The following is a 17922-nucleotide window of genomic DNA, read 5'->3' on the forward strand; positions in this document are numbered from 1 at the left end:
TTTTTACATAATAAATTATGAATTGCTATGTTTTGAACTACTTCATCTTTTGATAACTATTATTATAAAAATATTTATAATTTCGTATGAAATTCGTCCAAAATTTTATCCAATGCATGTATTGAAGCATGTAAGGTGATACAGAAATGATTAACCTCCTGCAATAAAATCGTCATGTGATGGATATTTATAAAGCGGCGATGTGATGTAATAACATCTTGTGTGACAACATATTGTAATCATGTGATAAATAAACGAACGCCAAAATTATTACGTGAACTAAGGGCATATAATATTTCACCTCTTCATATGTTACACATTGCTAAATTTCGCACAAGTTATTGTTGATCAATTATGGTATAGTAGTACAGATGATGGGAATTTTGGCAAAATATAAACATTGTGTCATATGATTATATGAACAATCAAATTTACCTCTTTATTAAACACCTTGACGCCATATTTCATGTTTTGTGTCATATGAACAATCAAATTTACTTCTTTATTAAACACCTTGACGCGCCGTGTTTCATATTTTAATAAGATTACATGTCAATCAAAAAAAAAAAAATGTTCTACTTAAACGAAGATGTTCTTTATTTGGTATTAAAAGAACTGGAAGATGATAGAAAAACCCTTTATCTATGCCTTACAGTTAATAAAACTTGGTGCGAAATAATCATTCCAATTTTATGGAAAAATCCTTGGAAATATTTGAAAGGAAATCAACAAAAAAAGAAGTTATTATTTATAAACATAATTATTTCACACTTATCGGATGCGTCAAGAAATAATTTAAAGAGTCTAAAAGTTGATATTTTGACAAATTCATACACCAAACCTTTATTCAATTATGTTAGTTTTTGTAAATACTTAAATTTACGTAATTTAAATGAAATGTTTAATATTATCAATCATAATAATGATGTTAAAAAAGAAATATATAATCTATTTATTAACGAAAATACTAGATTAACACACCTTTATATACCAAATCAATTTGATTATCCTATACATCTTATTCCTGGAGCCAATCTATGCTTTTCAAATCTTAAATTTCTCAGCTGTAATACTAGCATCAATGACAATGTTTTAAGTGGATTAACAGAAATGTGCAAATCAATTAAAGAAATAGAACTGGTTGTCAAAGAAGATAATAACAATTACGGAATTATTAAATTAATCGAGGCTACAAAAAAGTTATTTAATGTTCGCCTTCTAGTTGACAGCTATTATAAATATGATGAACTTTTTTGTAAAGTTCTTGAAAATTCGTTGAATAAACATTCAAATTTTATACGGCATTTTTATATTACTAAACAACCCGTCACAAAAATTATTTCATCTCTCGTAAATTTAAATAGGTTAGAATTGAAAATTTACGGTGGTACTAATATGACATGGAATTATTTAGAGAATTTATCTCTACCCTTCTTACAAATTTTGAAAGCTCAACGTATTCCGGTCGAAGTTTTAACAAATATAATTAAAAATACAAATAACAATCTTATTAAAATAAAAATTGAAGAAGTATCTCATTGTGAGATTCATAATAAAAAAATTATTCAGGCTATTTATCGAAATTGTCCAAACTTGAAATATCTTAAATTATTATTTAGAAATAGTAATATTTTAGAATTGGAAAATTTGTTAATCAATTGTCAAGGTTTAAGTAGGTTATATATTATTATTGATAATTCTTATTATTACGGAGGTGATTTATTTGATTGGGGTTATTTATTCGAAGTTTTGACTAAATCATCACCAATTAGTTTGTTTAAGATTAAACTACAATTTGATGAGGCACCTACATTGGAATCTTTAAAAATTTTTTTTGATAATTGGAAAGATAGACATTCCTTATCATTACAAACTTTACAAGTTAATAGTGATGGCGTAAATTTATTGAATTGGGATTATAGATATTTAGATTTAGTAGATGAATGTAAAACAAATGGAATTATTAAAAAATATAAACATGATGTTTGGACTTTTCAAGGATTTTGAATAGGATTTAAGAAACAAAACATTTAATTTACAAAACTAGTAATTGACGTTTTTATATATTCTAGGTTTATGTATTACTTGTATTATTAGGATTTTTATATTCATGTTTTAAATAAGAAATGTTATATATTGCGAATAGGCTGCATAATAATTTTATGTATTATGTAAATTTATCTTTTAAGTTGACAAATATTAGTTGTATTTATCTTTATAAATATATGTTTTTTCTTTATTATGTAATTTATGTAATTTAATTTTAATAAATTTTTTATTTATTTATTTTAATGAATAATTAAATGTTGTTTATTTATGCCTAATAAAATTTAGTATTAATTAAAAAATTTTCATATATATAATTATAAATGATTAAAATTTTTGTTCAATCCACTTAAAATCTTCAAAAATAGATTCATTCAAAACATGATCATATTTTTTAATAATTCCTTCTACTTTATATTTTTCTATCAAATCAAAAGGTTCATCCCAATGCTTATTATATTGAATGGTTTGTAATAACATAGGGTGTCTACCTTTCCAATTATCAAAGAACAATTTTAATGATTCCAACTTTGGTGTTTTATTAATATAGATTTTAAATTTAAATAAATTAGTTGGTGATGATCTAGCCAATACTTCAAATAAGTTTTCAAATAGTATATAATCGTTATATAAATACATATCAGTAATTAAAAATAATCCATCTAAATATTGACACCTTGTCAATAAATTTTCTAATTCCAAAATATTACTACTCCTAAACAATAATTTAAGATATTTAAGGTTTGGACAATTTTTATAAATAGCCTGAATAATTCTCTTATTACTAAACTCATCATTATGCACATAACTAATGCTTATTTCATTAAGATATCCATTTGTATTATCAATTAAACTAGCTAAAACATCGAAAGGAATTTTTATAGCTTTTAAAGTTTGTAAGAAAGGTAAGGACAAATCTTTTAAACAATCCCATGTGGCTACAGTCGTAAAGTTATTACATCTCAATTCTAATCTTTTTAAATTTACAAAAGATGAAAGAATATTTGAAATAGAACTTTTATTCGTTATAAAATCTTGTATAAAATTTGCATGCTTAGTAAAAGAATTTTCAAGAATTTTATAAAATGGCTCATCGACCCTACAGTTCTCTGTTATAAGACGAATAGTAAATAATCTTTTTGGAGCTTCTATTAATTTAACAATTCCATAGTTGCTTTTAACTACTTCAATAAGTTCCAATACTTTAATTGATTTGCATATTTCTGTTAATCCATTCAAAGCATTATCAGTGATACAAGTATTACAACTGAGAAATTCAAGTTCTGAAAAGCAATGATCGGTTCCAGGAATAAGATGTATTTGATAATTAAATTTATGAGGTATATAAAGGTGTGTAAATTTTGTATTTTCATTAATAAAAAGATTGATAACTTCATTTTTAACGGTTGAAGTTTCGATGAAAATGTTCGCATTAATCATTCTTTCGATTACATTTAAATTTAAGTGCTTACAAAAACTAATATAATTAAATAAAGGTTTAGTATATGAATTTGTTAAAAAATCGACTCCTTGACTTTTTAAATTATTTATTAATTCATCTGATAAATGTGAGATGATTACGTTTAATAATAAATTTTCGTTTTCTCCTATTAAATCTTTCCAAGGATCTTTCCATAAAAACGGAATAACTACTTCACACCAGGTTTTATTAACTAAAAGACATGAATAAAGGGTTTTATTATCAGAATGAAATACTTTAAATATTAAATTAAGTACATCTCCATTTAGTTTGGACATTTTTTTTTTTTTTTTTTGAAAAAAAAAAATTTAAGTAGTTGCGTTTGTAACATGTTGTACGACATAATAATTACTCATGTGCCCAATCTAATATATACCGATTTCCTATTTAAGAATTAACAAGGGTTATCCATGTAATTATCTCTCACCATTGTTAATTAAAAAAAAATTTAATTTGTTACAATTTATAAGTATCAGTTATTCACATGATAAGTAGACATCTGTTAATCACTCGTGGATTCTTTAACGCACCGGGTCAACGAGTTTTTTTTTTACCAGGACCCCCGAGAAATATATACTGTAAATAGGTAACAAGAGATCGGCATCAATTTATTTATTTATATCCAGAATTATCATAGTGCTGTCTGCATTATCCAAAAAAAGAAGGAACTACATTTACTACGCAAACCGTTTATTTGCTCAGGGTGACGTTTTGCATTTTGTATAGAGTACGTAAAATAGGACGAATCTACTGTATTGTGAATATAGGCATAAGCGTAGAATCTAAAGATAGTAATTTTTTTATTTTTTTTACAAATATAAATTTAATATCTGATATTAGCTAGCCCCCCATAATTTTATATGCTAATGACGATAAGTAACCCATCAGTTATATAATGAACCCATCAACTGAGCTTAAATATTAATTGGCTTGATTTTTCCAATCAGCCGATATGTATTTATTTTTTTTTATAGTTATTGGATGGGGGATAGAAATATCGGTTGAAGATCAATATCCCCCATCCAATAATTGTCGGTCATTAGGAATACTGCGGTGATCAATAGTGAGTAACGTAGATTGGTTTAAGTGCGTAACGTAAGAAGTGAAACGTAAGGTAGCTAAAATTATGTAATCTACGTTACTCCCCTTAATTTAAGGCATGTAACGTAAGATTGTTTTTTTATACTTTACGTTATTTCCCTTTATATAAGGCACAGAACGGGTATGTAAAATTTGTTATTAAACACCTTAATATATATATCACGTGACTAAATGGCATGTATTAAGTTTCAAGAAGTACAAAAATTGAAATATGATAAATATAATAAAAATTTGTATTATGAGTATATTTTGACCTGTTGAACAATTTTTAATTAATAAAATAATCGATTTCATTTAACCAAAGTGGTTAAATTATACTTTATAGTTAGAAAACTGGAAAAAGAAAAATTACTGTTATGAAAATGCAAATATCTCCACACCCATTATACCTACACTTATAAGAATTGACATACAGCAAATAGTCTAGAACAACTTAATAAAGAAAGTAGATTTCATTTGATCAAAGTGGTGAAATTACGCTCTGAAGTAAAATAACGAAATTTAAATGAAAATCAATGACCAATATTATCATTAAATAGAGTCGTACTCTACAATACTCAAATCAATAATTAAGATGACTTCTAGTGTCATATGGTATTAAAGAGTTTCAATTAATATAATTTCACAATTCCAATTTTTTAGTAATTGGCTAAAACATAATCGTTAATCCATCTAAACATTGTCTTTGATTGCTAATTTATAGCTAAGAAATTCAAGTTCTGTAAAAATACTCCGAAGTTTTAGTATTTATAATCAAATTGTTGAGAGGTATCTTTTTATATAAAAGTATACAAATTTTGTACAATCAACTTGAACTTGCTTTATAACGAAATTTCCCAACACGTGACATTTAACAAATCAAATACGTCAAGTATCCCTTGTTAATAACGAATCAGCCAATTAAATTCTTTGAATTTTTCGCTATCATAGCAAATTTTTGATATGAAAACCGGAGGGTTCGTTATATCGAGAGCTGACTGTACTCCTATTATAAAAAAGATCCGTTGTTTCATTTTTAATAAATATATATACGGTAATCATCCTTTTATCTTGCTTGTTTTCAAAAATTAATATAATTAAATAGCGGTCTTTGATATGAAATTATCATTCCTAATCTCGATAAATATGAAATAACCACACACTATCAATAAAATTGGAATAATTATTTCCCAAAAAATTCTTATTAATTAAAAGATACAAAGGAGAAACTTCAATTATATTGTAATTACAGTAATTGGTATTAATTGATTATTAAAAAGAAATTTTCAAAATGGAAAAAATTTAATTTTCTTCCACACTCCACCATCACCGCATCACCACCACCCCCCACACAAAATTCTATATATACTGTATATACTTTTTCTTTCCGTTGTCTAATAATAAAGTTAACCAACTTTTTTTTCTTGTAGAAGTAACGACGATTACTGTAACAAAAATAAGGTCATCAGCATAATATAGATTTTAGTACTGAACCAATCATGATAATTTATCATTCAAAAGTCAGATTTTATGGCTAGTGTTCAAAGTTAAGATATTAAAATAACTTAGCTATTAAATTAATTATGATGGTTTATAAAATTTTACAATTTTAAAATCTAGCTACTTCAAATTTATGACCGTTATAAATTAATTTTAATCAAATAAATGATGCAACACAAAATAATCAAATAATTTTGGTTTTGACAAATTTCAATAAATTTTGGAATTCCTAAATGTCTAAATAATTAATAATGTTATTCGTTAATTTTAAATTATTTCTATTATTGATTCTCTTGTATTTCAGTACAGACGGTCACTTCTCCGGTAAATATTAAGTACGGATCTCCGTGCCGTTTTAATGATCTTGATATTGCACCGATAGTTCGTGGTACAATACCCTCAAACAAAACTTCCCCTTCCATTGTAATTTTGATCGGAGAATCCATATCCACCATAGTGTCGTTCAAAAGAATTGTCACATTTTTATAATCTTTAGTTTGAATATCGAAATTTTGACCATCACGCGTGGCAGTTACTTTGGTATATTCACGAATTTGATCTTTTGGAAGTTCCAACCAAAAAAATCGATCCCGCGTAACAGTATCTTGCCACCAGACTACACGATCAGGTGTCGGGTTTCGAGTATACTGTGCCATCCAGTCTAGTGCAGCCTTTTCCTTTCCCATCATCCAATGTCCCATATCATCATAAATTTCTGCCCAATGAATGTAACCATTAGGATCTTCATTGTGAAGCTCTGCAAGTTTTTCCGCCCATTCCTGTCCAACTTTATTTCGATTGTAGGCAAAATCGTCGGCTCCTACATGGATCGTAAATGGTGTGTTGCGTAAACCCAATGGTGACGCATCATTAGGATGTCCTGCGTTCATATTTGCAGCTGCCCAACGATCAGCTGTTCGTGGAACAAGTTTATATACACCATCACCACCCGCTGAATATCCCGTTAAATATACCTTGTTTGGGTTAACACCTTCAAAAATAACCATGTTCTCGATAATTCGATCAAACATATGATCAATTTCTGGTCGATGCCATAAGTCCCAAGTATTACCAGGAGCTCGAGGGACTAAATAAACACCTTCCTCGATGGTATATAAATTTTTTTGATTTTCCCATTGTGAATCATTAATATAAGGTTCAGTATTACCACCTCCATGAAGTGAAATGAATAAGCTCTTTTCACCAAACGGCTTTTCACCAAATGTTTTGAACCATATAGGCATAGAAGCATCTTGATAGTTAATTAACGAATTTTCTTGCTTACGTTCTTTTTTAGCTGTATTGATATAATTCTCCCATAATGTGTCCACACAATAATCACATTCTGATTTAGTTAAAGGTATTGTTGCAACATCAGTATTTTCGAGAAAAGAATAAAAATCACCTTCATATTGTTGGGATAAATGTTTGTGCAGATCGTCAAATGGGACATTTTTAGTAATCCTAGTGCGCTTTATACTAGTCATTGATAAACTTTTGCTTTTGTTTAGAATTGTTAAAAAGTTCTGAAACTAAACTGAAACGTTGAATATATATAGGAATTATTCGAGAAAAAGATAAATAATTTAAAGGTTGTATTAATTTATTATCATTTCCTGGTTAATAAAGAATCTTTCCAAACAGAGTATGCGGTAATGCAGAACTGCTTATATATATGTAAGGTGGTCATACAAGAATAAACAAGCGATTATCTTTCGTGTAATGTTGCATGAACTATTTGTGCAAGGTATAATTGTGATTGTACAAGAAGTTACCATATAAAGTTAAACAAAATAATTATTATTATTGAACTTTTAATTTTAACTGGAGATCCGAATAAGATTTAGAAATATTTATGTAACAAATTCCTTTATAAAGCTCTCTATGAAAATTTTTTGTAACATAAATGAGTTTTATTATTTAGCTATTTTAAGGAGTTTATTCCTCACCCTGATGAGATTCGATATTCCTCACGCCCAAGTCATAAATTGTCAAAAATGTCAAAAATGGTATTTATAACCTTTCTTAAGGTACTAAGTAAATTTGTAGAGCAGGCAACATTGCTCACAAATCATAATTTTGAAGGCTATACGAAGCTTATATTAAGTTTTATTTCAAAAAAAAAAAAAAAAATTTCGCCAAAGATTACGTTGTTCCTTTTTTGGAAATGATCAGCAAATAATCAGCAGACGTCATTTTTATACAGTAAAAAAAAATTCAGGGGGTGAGAAATCACCCGTGAGAAATAAATTTTTCTTTTAAGAATTCATTAATTATTATAAGTGTGTGTACTGTATTTTGACAGCTGATACGACAACTTAACAATTACTAAAATGAATTACGTCAATTATACGGATTTTGGTATAATTTTATGTTTTTTCGTAAATACTAATGACACGGAATTCGAAAAGAGCGAGCTATTAATAATTTATTTCATTTAAAAAATTCCTGAATAAGTTATTATGTAATTTATTTAGTTCTGGACTTATAAAAAAATCAATAAAAACACAGTTACTTTAATTTAGGCATATGATTATTAATCTAATAGAGATCATCTTGAATTCTGTTCAAATAATTATTTCAAATTCATTTTAATTTCAAAATAAATTATTTAAAGTACATATGAAATAATTTTATAATTGTAAACTTTCAAATATTTTAATTTTTAATATTTCCAAAAAAATCATGAATTTCAGTATTTCAGTTGGATAAAATGATATAGTGTATGTAAGTCAACTCACTCTTGGTTCACAGTACGCTCAATTAAAAAAAAAGATCAAACTATTTTTTGCATTATGATTTAGATTTACAAATTAATCATAAATTCCTTTTTTTTAAAAATAGTTTTTATTAAAAGTAATATATTTATATATGTTAAAATTAAAAATAAATCTATCGAAAAAATAAAATAAAATTAAGATTTCATATTAGAGATATTAATACATTCGAACCAGAGATGGTAATCACTTTTTTCAAGGTATAAAACATTAGCGATGGAGTATGACGTTCGATAATGAAGATACTAACGCTCGGAAATCGGGTATGAACGCTCTGCGATCGGACCAGAAATAGGGTAACCAGCAATAGGATAAGCTTCCTTCCTTAAAGTCTCTCCAACTACAGCTAATGCACAGCCATATATGTTATCATTTAGATCCCCAACAATAACTCTAATAATGTATACATCAGGAAGATTAACCGGTGTCGGAACTTTTGATGCATTTATAGAAAATGGAGTTCCAGCTTTAACTGGTTCAACAAATTTCTGAAAATAGGGGGCAGTTAAGGAAAGTGCGCCGGTCGAATCAACAAATCCAATCATAAGTACGGTATTATATGCGAGGATATCATCATTTAGTGTACCAGAAACAGTAAAACTCTCGGGTTTTTTAGCAACGGGAGGGTCAGGATTAATTTTTACAGTGAGTGGTACAACATCTTTACCAACTAGACATGAATCAAAATTAGTTTCTCTTTTACGAAGTTGATGTGGAACGGCATTGATCATAGAAAGTGTAAACAATAAAATAAAGATAATAATAAAATTTCGGTTCATGATTTCTTGATTTCTTTGCAAAGATTGCTTGACAAATATTTAGTTCACGCTAATTTTTTTTTCTGTGAATAATTTAATTTAATTTAGTAAATATTTCTTTATCATTAACTTGGGCTTTCAGAATTGCTTCCTTTTATAAAGAAAAAAAATCCCCTGAATTCTATAAAGATAAAAAAGATTTATTTTTAACTTTTTTTTTTTTATGATCTGAGATCCACATTTTTTATAATTAGAAACAGTAACGTGATTATGCAAATTTATTTTACGTATGGTATCAAAAATAAATCTTTATATGACAATTTATCAAAAAAGTATAATTTTTATATGGTCATATCATATTGATCAATCATTTTTTTTTTTTGTTCTCTTTTTTTGGGTCTCAAAAGGATGTATATTTCCTTTTTAGGAAAGTTATTTTTAAAATTCAAAAGATTTGCATTTAATGATAATCACTTTGCCAAATGCTTTGCAATTAATGCAAAATAGTTTATATTTAACGCCAAATGCTTTGTACTTCAAATTCAAACGATATGGTGTTTAATATCAAACAATATGTACTTCACCTGTATTCATAGTAACATCGTATCGGGGTACGTCGGGAAAATGAGTATTGGGGAAATCGGATCCGTGATTTTTGATCGGTTACACCAATATTTAACTGTGGAATGATCAACCAACCGAATAACGTGAAAGTAGATCGTTTTGATCGAGGCGATAAAACACACAACGAAAACACCAACTGATTAGTCTGTTAATAGTTTATCATGATCAATCAATCATCTGCTCAAAATTGAACTTTAATCGTAGATTTTAAAATTGCAAATTTGCAATCGAAGTAGACTATTACCACATAACCACACCAAAAATATGACGTAAAGTCGTAAAGTGGCTTTATGAATCAATATTCAAATAATGCGAAAAAAAAATTATTAATACTATTTATCTCTTCATGCAGTATGACATGTTATTACTATTACAAATAAAAGCGAATTTTTTAATATTAAACAACGCAAATATAATGATTCTTAAAATAATTGATTTTACTAAACTATTATGATTTTATTTTTTTTTGTTTCGAATATTTTGGCTAGCTTTTATTGTCGTACCAATGAAATTTGTTGGCTATTTATTGTAATTTGTTAATGAAATCGTGATTCGTGAAATCATGATTATAATAATAGAAGAAACTAATTTTATAATTTTTTGTCTTCTTAATTTATTAGAATTAGAAAGTGACGATTTTCTTAAATATAACGATATAAATAATGATTTTATATTCCGTGCGTATATCATTAATATTATAGTTTTATACTTATTCAAATTAATTTGTGCTCATATAATTATTTTATATTATAGTTCTCTTTACTTTCTTTACTTGCAAAGAAAAAGATTGACCTCTGGGACATTAAATTTGTAAATATTTTATTAAAGGTAATAAAGGATCATATTAAATTAATATTTATAATATTTCACAAATATCTAAGACAAACTTTTATACGGTCATTTGTTTTTTACAAATGTTTTTATCACTTACTCTAAATTCCTATTTAGCTAGTAATAAATATTTTATTACTAATTAGTAATTATTTAAATGAATAATAGGAAAAGAATCCGCCACTTACCGAATTGCCATAGTGTGACACTTTGATCTGTCCCAATTATTTATCTCCTGTTTTGCAGCTAACGCTAAGGTAAGTTATTAATTAATAATATAACAATATTAAATTTTTTTTTCTTATTCAGGACTTAACCGAATTTACCTCAGCCAGCGTATCCTCTCTTGCCCGTTCCAAATCTGAATCTAAGATATAAAACTATTAATAATTATTTTTAAATAATAATAAATATAATAATAAATTCTTTTTATTCTTTAAAAATAGAACGACTTACCGATTGTCCGCAGCCGATGTATCAAAGTCGAACCTAGAGTAAAATAGAGTAAAACGAAAAGATCTAAAAACAAAAATAAAGAATTAAAAGAAAAATTTCGGTTCAAAAAACCGAAAAATATACTGTAAATATAACAGATAAACTTCGGTAGCTTCGTTTAAAAAAAGCGAAAAATAATTTTTTTTTTTTTCGTACCAATACTCGTTTTTAATGGTTTATAATAGTAACTATTTAGGTAATTGTGAATTAATAAAAAAAACCACCTTTTAGAAAGAAAAAATTTATAACTCTTCACAAATTAATGAAATAAATAATGCAAATAATGACTTTATATATGGCTTGGGCTTTTTGTCAAAATTTAATTTATTCTTTGTGCGCTATGTATCATATCTTCATGGCAAGATTTTATAAAAAATCAGCTGCACCTGATGAAAGGAAAAGATATCAAATTAAAAATAGAGAATATAACTGTAGATAAAGAAGAAACAGCAACGCGCGTTGATTTTGAAGGGAGGTTTAGTGAAAATGAGGAACATAGCGAAAGAGAATTTACTGATGAAAATCTGAAAATTATGAGGATGATATATTATCAGACATTTCTTTTAAACTTGTAGTAAATCAAATACGTAATAATAACTTATGCTTAATTACTTATTTCAGGAAAATGGGCGATATACTAATACCTACCGATACTAACATCAAGAAAGAAAAAGGAAAAATCAAATATTTCAAAAGAAATAAGTAATTCTGACGAAAGAACTAAAATAACAACAAATATAATTATGAGCGTATTATGTTATCCCAGTGTTAAAGGCGCGTCATTCTTTGACATTTTTTATGGAAAAAGCTTAATCGATATTATATGTTACTGTAAGTCAATTTTAATTCCTGAAGGCGCAGCAGGGTTTTTTGCCAAATTTCATAAATCCGTTAGTTTCATATTTTATATAAAAACTTATTAATTATATAGGGACATAATTAGGAACTATTGATACATCATCAAGCAAAGGACTATATTATGTTTATAATATGCATTTACGAATCTTTTTTTTTTTTTTAATAGAGTTTGTTCAAAGTAACTCAAATCAACAATAATTTTTTACAAGTACTAAGATATAGTCTAATATGATTCATTTGAGCTAAAAGATATACTAAGAATCTTTAATTTCTTTTTCAAAAGAGTAATTCATATATTATAAATTATTATTTAATAAAGTTTCTTTAAAGGTTAAGTAAGCTAAGACTAAGTAACTTCATTTTCTAAAAATAATTACTAAACTATACTTCAAATTTGAAAACATTGAACAATTTAACTGTTATAGAATTACTGTGCTGTACACTGTTGGTTTACTTTATAGCGTAATTTTAACACTTTTGTTAAATAAAAATAATGTCTGTTTATTTGTTCATTTAATTTAATAAAGTATGAACGAGGTAACTTTTAAATGTACTACTTATTATAAAAGTAATAAAATTAATCTTATTTTTCTTTTTTCTTTTTTTTTCCAAAGATAAATGTTACACGCGAAACAATCAGTTCAACTGGCCAATCACGCCACGCCCGCTTTATATGATTAAGTAAAAAAGTCTGAGAATTATGGATTTCCATTTCCAAGTATGGTTTTTTCTGCGGTTATTATTTCTTAAACAGTAAAGTCGGCGGCGTTGATGTTGATAATGGAAAATGTAACCAAAAAATGAAAAAAATTATTTAAAAAATTATTAAATAATATAGAGAGTAAGTTATTTATTTAATTCTATTATTACTTATTTATATAATATTTGCATATAATTTCTTTATTAAAAAATTATTAAATAATATAGAGAGTAAGTTATTTATTTAATTCTATTATTACTTATTTATATAATATTTACATATAATTTAAACTAATTAATTTCTTTATTTAAAAAATTATTTTGTAATTTATTTCAGTTGGTAAGTCATAAGTTCTATTGTTACTTATTTATATAATATTTACATATAATTTAAATTAACTAATTTCTTTATTAATAGATTGTAAGTCATAAGTTATTTATTTAATCCTATTGTTACTTATTTATATAATATTTACATATAACTTAAACTAGCTAATTTCTTTATTTAAAAAATTATTAAATAATATAGAGAGTAAGTTATTTATTTAATTCTATTATTACTTATTGTTATGATATTTACATATAATTTAAACTAATAACTAATTTCTTTATTTAATAGATTGTAAGTTACAAGTTATTTATTTAAGACGTGATCCGCCAGAGATCGGCACTAAACACGTGAAAATAAATAATAAATTCGGGGATAAGAATTATAATAAAATAAAGTCCATTTTTACATCTCAAACTATTTATTTCCTAACCATTTATAATATGATTAAAAAACCTCGTTTATTGCCTGTATTTCTTGAAAATAGTGGTTTACTTGTAAATGAACTTCATTATGGGCCATATTCTCGATTTTGGTGGGACTTTTCAACTGAAAACAATGTCGCAAACTTTCCAATTCGTTTAAATCAGCAAGTTAAAGTGTTTTAAATGGAAATGACTTCTTTTTAACAGTTAAAAAAGGGGCAGGAAATCTTCCAGAATATCATTGCAAAAGTGGTGAGATAGAAGTGTTTGAAACTAGTCCAACAAAAGCAGTAGAAATAGTATATAAGGATATATTCAAAAGTTTTACGCAATATTCAGGTCATGCAATTATGGGCTGGAATAACGAAAATATTTTAGAAATACTCAAAAATGATATTGAATTTTTTCCTGTAATATGTACGGTTGGAAAATATAAAATTTTTTTATATACTATTGGTTATTCTTTAAATAAGGGTTGGATGTATGCAGGATCAGGTTACGAAGCTTCTATTATTCACGTATTTGATAAGAAACAAGGAATTTTGGTATCCAAAATTGAAAATAAAGACTGTATTGTGGAAATTTACCAGGATTCTCAATTAAAAAAAAGGGTTATAGGCGCCAGTCCAGATGATGTTTGGCGAAAAACTGGGCTAATTCAAAATTACAATGGAACTCAACTTTTTGGGTTAGATAATTCAATAATTCAACAACTCATAAAAAAGCACCGAGTTCCTACTTGCAAGCTTCAAGATTGGCAAGATCAATCTATTATGCAAATCCTTTTTGATTATCACTTGAAAAGAAGAACATTGGCGAATATCAACTGGCACCAATTTTTTATTAGTTGGGCGGAATCTAATGTTACAATAATTGATTTGAAATCTAATTTAAAGCCACTATACCCACACAATTACAAGTTTGATGAGCGTGAATTCAGAGTATGGAAAGCAATGCTGCATGCATCTGGATGTACTAATATAACTCCGTGGACACATGACGAATCGGAGGTGAACTTGTGTCGTGTTTTTCGTATTTCTATATAAATAACTAATTCAATATAAATATATCAGATTGAAATGTGGACTAAATCACCTGACCCAACTACCGAACGAGAAACCTTAGCAGATTTATTCAAAATAGGATTACTTACCTCCATTCCAATTCATATGCCTAATGCAACTCGTACTTTTTGGACTTGTTTTGAGCAAGCTCTATCAAATAATAAGAGAACATATGATGGAAAATGTCAAATATTGTCTATAATTGCAGAAGATTTCACTTATGATGAATTACAAAACAATTTAGGCGTAAGTACTAATTTTAACTATTATAAATGATGTAAAAAAATTTCAAACCTAATTCATTTTCACAATGTAGGTTGGAAGACATACAATTTCAAAGGCACGCAAACATGGACGTATTAATGGATATGGAGCTCCGGTATTAATAAAGCCTATTATTCACCAAAAAAGATTTACATCAGAAATGTTAGATCAGTTTGAACAATTTTTTACGAATAAAGTAATTGTAAATATGAGTTCATATAAGACAGATACCTCTACTGGGCAACCAGTTTTATATTTGCAAGATCACAAAAAGGCTCTATGGGAACGATTTTCAGAACAATATCCTAATGGCATGCGAAGAACTTCTTTCATGACAAAACTAAAAGGTGGTCGTTTTGTATATCAAGAAAATCTTGGTGGATTATGTTCAACATGTAATGAAAATGGATACCTAGTGTTTGGTGACATTAATACACTAATTGCAGCACACATAACTGATGAATCAACGCGAGTAAGTAAAATTAATGTAAAATAAATAATAAAAATTGATTTTCAAAAAAATCCTAATAATTAATCTTTATTACAGAAGCATTTACTGGAAAAATCACAAAATTTACGGCGTTACATCCGTCATCAATATCGCAAATCACTTACTATTACAACAGATGGCATGGCTCTACATGATACATGCATCAGTCATTGTATTCGACATGCATTTGAAGACTGTAATATTGATCATCCCAATACTTGTAGTAATTGCGAAAATTTGTTTAGTTTTTTTGAACAATTAAAAGAACAATTAGGTCCTGAATTTAATGATACACTTGTTAATTATCAAGAAAAACTTATTTCATGGATGGGTCATCATGCGCGTAAAACTTACCTTAATATTCATGTAAGAACCAATCTCGAAGAACTTGATGCTGATGGTGCAGTATTAATAGTAGATTATAAAATGAAAATTTTACCTACAAGTTCAAGAGAAACAAAAAAGGATTTTTTCGGTAAACGGGGTTGGAGCCTACATTCTGTTCTAGTATACACGAAGGATATAGAAAAGAATTGTCTAAATATCCGGGTGTTTGATCATTGGTCAGATGATACGCGTCAGGATGCGTGGTTCACTGCCTCCTCTATACATACCGTTCTTGAAAATCTTGAACCAAAACCTAAATGGATATCAATTTTGTCTGATAATGGAATGCATTATCATTGTACAGAATTGATGCTTATTATAGGTCACTTGAAAGAATGGTATGATGTTATTCCACGACAATGGCTCTTTTTGGAGGCAGGGGAGGCCAAAACGGCAATTGATTCCCATCACGCCCAAGTGAGTAATTAATACATGCATTATTAGTTTTTACAAATAAAATTTGTTACTAAATAAATAAACGTACAGATTGTACAAGCAATAAAACGGTATATTAAACTGGGATTTGAGGTGGAGAATGGAGAAGATATTGAGAATGCCATTCGGGATATTGCAGGTACACATGTGGCAAATTTGAATCCAGATCGAAATACAGGTATGGGGTTTATTACCTATATTTGATACATTTATTGTTTAGTAAATAGTGTTTATAATATACAATTTTAAAATCAGATAAAGAAAAATTAGGCACCATAACAGGAATTTCAAATTTTCAAGAGTGGACTTGGCCCCAAGAGGACGAAAAAAATGGATATATTTATGCTCGTGCTCTAGCAGGGATTGGTAACTGGAAGGAATATTCACCTGATAAAATAGAGAAAGTTATGAAAAAACGAAAATTTCAAAGGCCAGATCCAAGTTATACTCAACATACAGAACCAAGTAAACTATGGACTATGCCAATTGTAGATAAACCCGGTAAAATGATATTATTTTTGGTTGTAAAATACTAACCTTATCTACTAATTTGCACCATTCTTTAGTATGTATAAATATCCCATATAATAGTGATATAATTGCCTATTCTGTCCTAATATCAATAATATTGTCAGGATACAACGATAGTTGATATGAATAACCAAGGAGGCGTTAATCATGAACCTGTTCAATATAGCTCACAAAGGTATTATCATGTTGTTGTGTATTGATAATTATGGAAATTTTTATTGAAATTTGATTTTATAGTCATAGGTTTTTTTTCTCGGGTTGGGCTTTAAAAGAAAATGAGAAAACTAAGTCGCGTGAGCCAGCAAAAAGAATGACCGCAGAAGTCAAACGATTATTAGAAATAATGTTTCATACAGGAACGGCAAATCCGCGCCAAAAAATGAATGCACAACAAATGCATGAGGAATTATTGCAGCGAGTACATCAAGGTGAATTATGTGAAGAAGACGTGCCTGAAGTCTCAACAATCCAAAATTGGATTTCAGGCTTTTCACGAAGGTGGAAAGAGGCAATGGCACTTCGTTCTATGGACGAAAATAGAAGTTTATAAAAGTTTGTAATAATCAAATAATTAAAATCATGAAAGCTCGTAATAAAAAAATCAATAAACCAGTATTATGTTTCTTGTGAATCTGTTGTTGCCTCAAAGTAAAAAAAATTTTGACTATTTCAACATACACTTTTTTTTGAAAAAACGTTTTTTTTGATATTTGTTTTAGTTATTCACATGGTTTGAGCATTTGTGTGCAACATTAATTATTGGTTTAACCTTATTTAAATTTTGTGACCGGTGGCGCATTTATAATTGATCGACATAAATTTACCCCAAAATTATATAGTGATTTAGTGC

General features: G+C 27.4%; 5 protein-coding genes across 5 annotated transcripts; 2 read left to right on the forward strand and 3 right to left on the reverse strand.

Annotated features, from left to right (window-relative positions):
- Positions 1-570: 570 nt before the first annotated feature.
- OCT59_003756 (uncharacterized protein) lies at positions 571-2170 on the forward strand (the record flags this gene model as incomplete). Its single annotated transcript, XM_025315087.2, has 1 exon — positions 571-2170. The coding sequence occupies one exon, from the start codon at positions 571-573 to the stop codon at positions 2005-2007; it is 1437 nt and encodes a 478-aa protein (XP_025183731.2). The 3' UTR covers positions 2008-2170.
- A 203-nt stretch (positions 2171-2373) lies between these two features.
- OCT59_003757 (uncharacterized protein) lies at positions 2374-3804 on the reverse strand (the record flags this gene model as incomplete). The annotated part of the gene is made up of 1 exon (XM_025334176.2): positions 2374-3804. The coding sequence occupies one exon, from the start codon at positions 3802-3804 to the stop codon at positions 2374-2376; it is 1431 nt and encodes a 476-aa protein (XP_025183730.2).
- Positions 3805-5873: 2069 nt separating this feature from the next.
- OCT59_003758 (uncharacterized protein) lies at positions 5874-7593 on the reverse strand (the record flags this gene model as incomplete). Its single annotated transcript, XM_025315086.2, has 1 exon — positions 5874-7593. One exon carries the CDS (start codon positions 7591-7593, stop codon positions 6388-6390), a length of 1206 nt encoding a protein of 401 aa, XP_025183729.1. The 3' UTR covers positions 5874-6387.
- A 1535-nt stretch (positions 7594-9128) lies between these two features.
- Positions 9129-9614, reverse strand: OCT59_003759 (uncharacterized protein; the record flags this gene model as incomplete). Its single annotated transcript, XM_025315085.2, has 1 exon — positions 9129-9614. The coding sequence occupies one exon, from the start codon at positions 9612-9614 to the stop codon at positions 9129-9131; it is 486 nt and encodes a 161-aa protein (XP_025183728.2).
- Positions 9615-13919: 4305 nt separating this feature from the next.
- OCT59_003760 (uncharacterized protein) lies at positions 13920-17622 on the forward strand (the record flags this gene model as incomplete). The annotated part of the gene is made up of 9 exons (XM_066147853.1): positions 13920-14055; positions 14109-14911; positions 14975-15211; positions 15282-15701; positions 15777-16523; positions 16593-16719; positions 16797-17042; positions 17190-17247; positions 17310-17622. 9 exons carry the CDS (start codon positions 13920-13922, stop codon positions 17620-17622), a joined length of 3087 nt encoding a protein of 1028 aa, XP_065996513.1.
- Positions 17623-17922: the final 300 nt, after the last annotated feature.

Source organism: Rhizophagus irregularis, chromosome 12 (genome assembly GCF_026210795.1).
Source record: "Rhizophagus irregularis chromosome 12, complete sequence".
Taxonomy (NCBI): Eukaryota; Fungi; Glomeromycota; class Glomeromycetes; order Glomerales; family Glomeraceae; genus Rhizophagus; species Rhizophagus irregularis.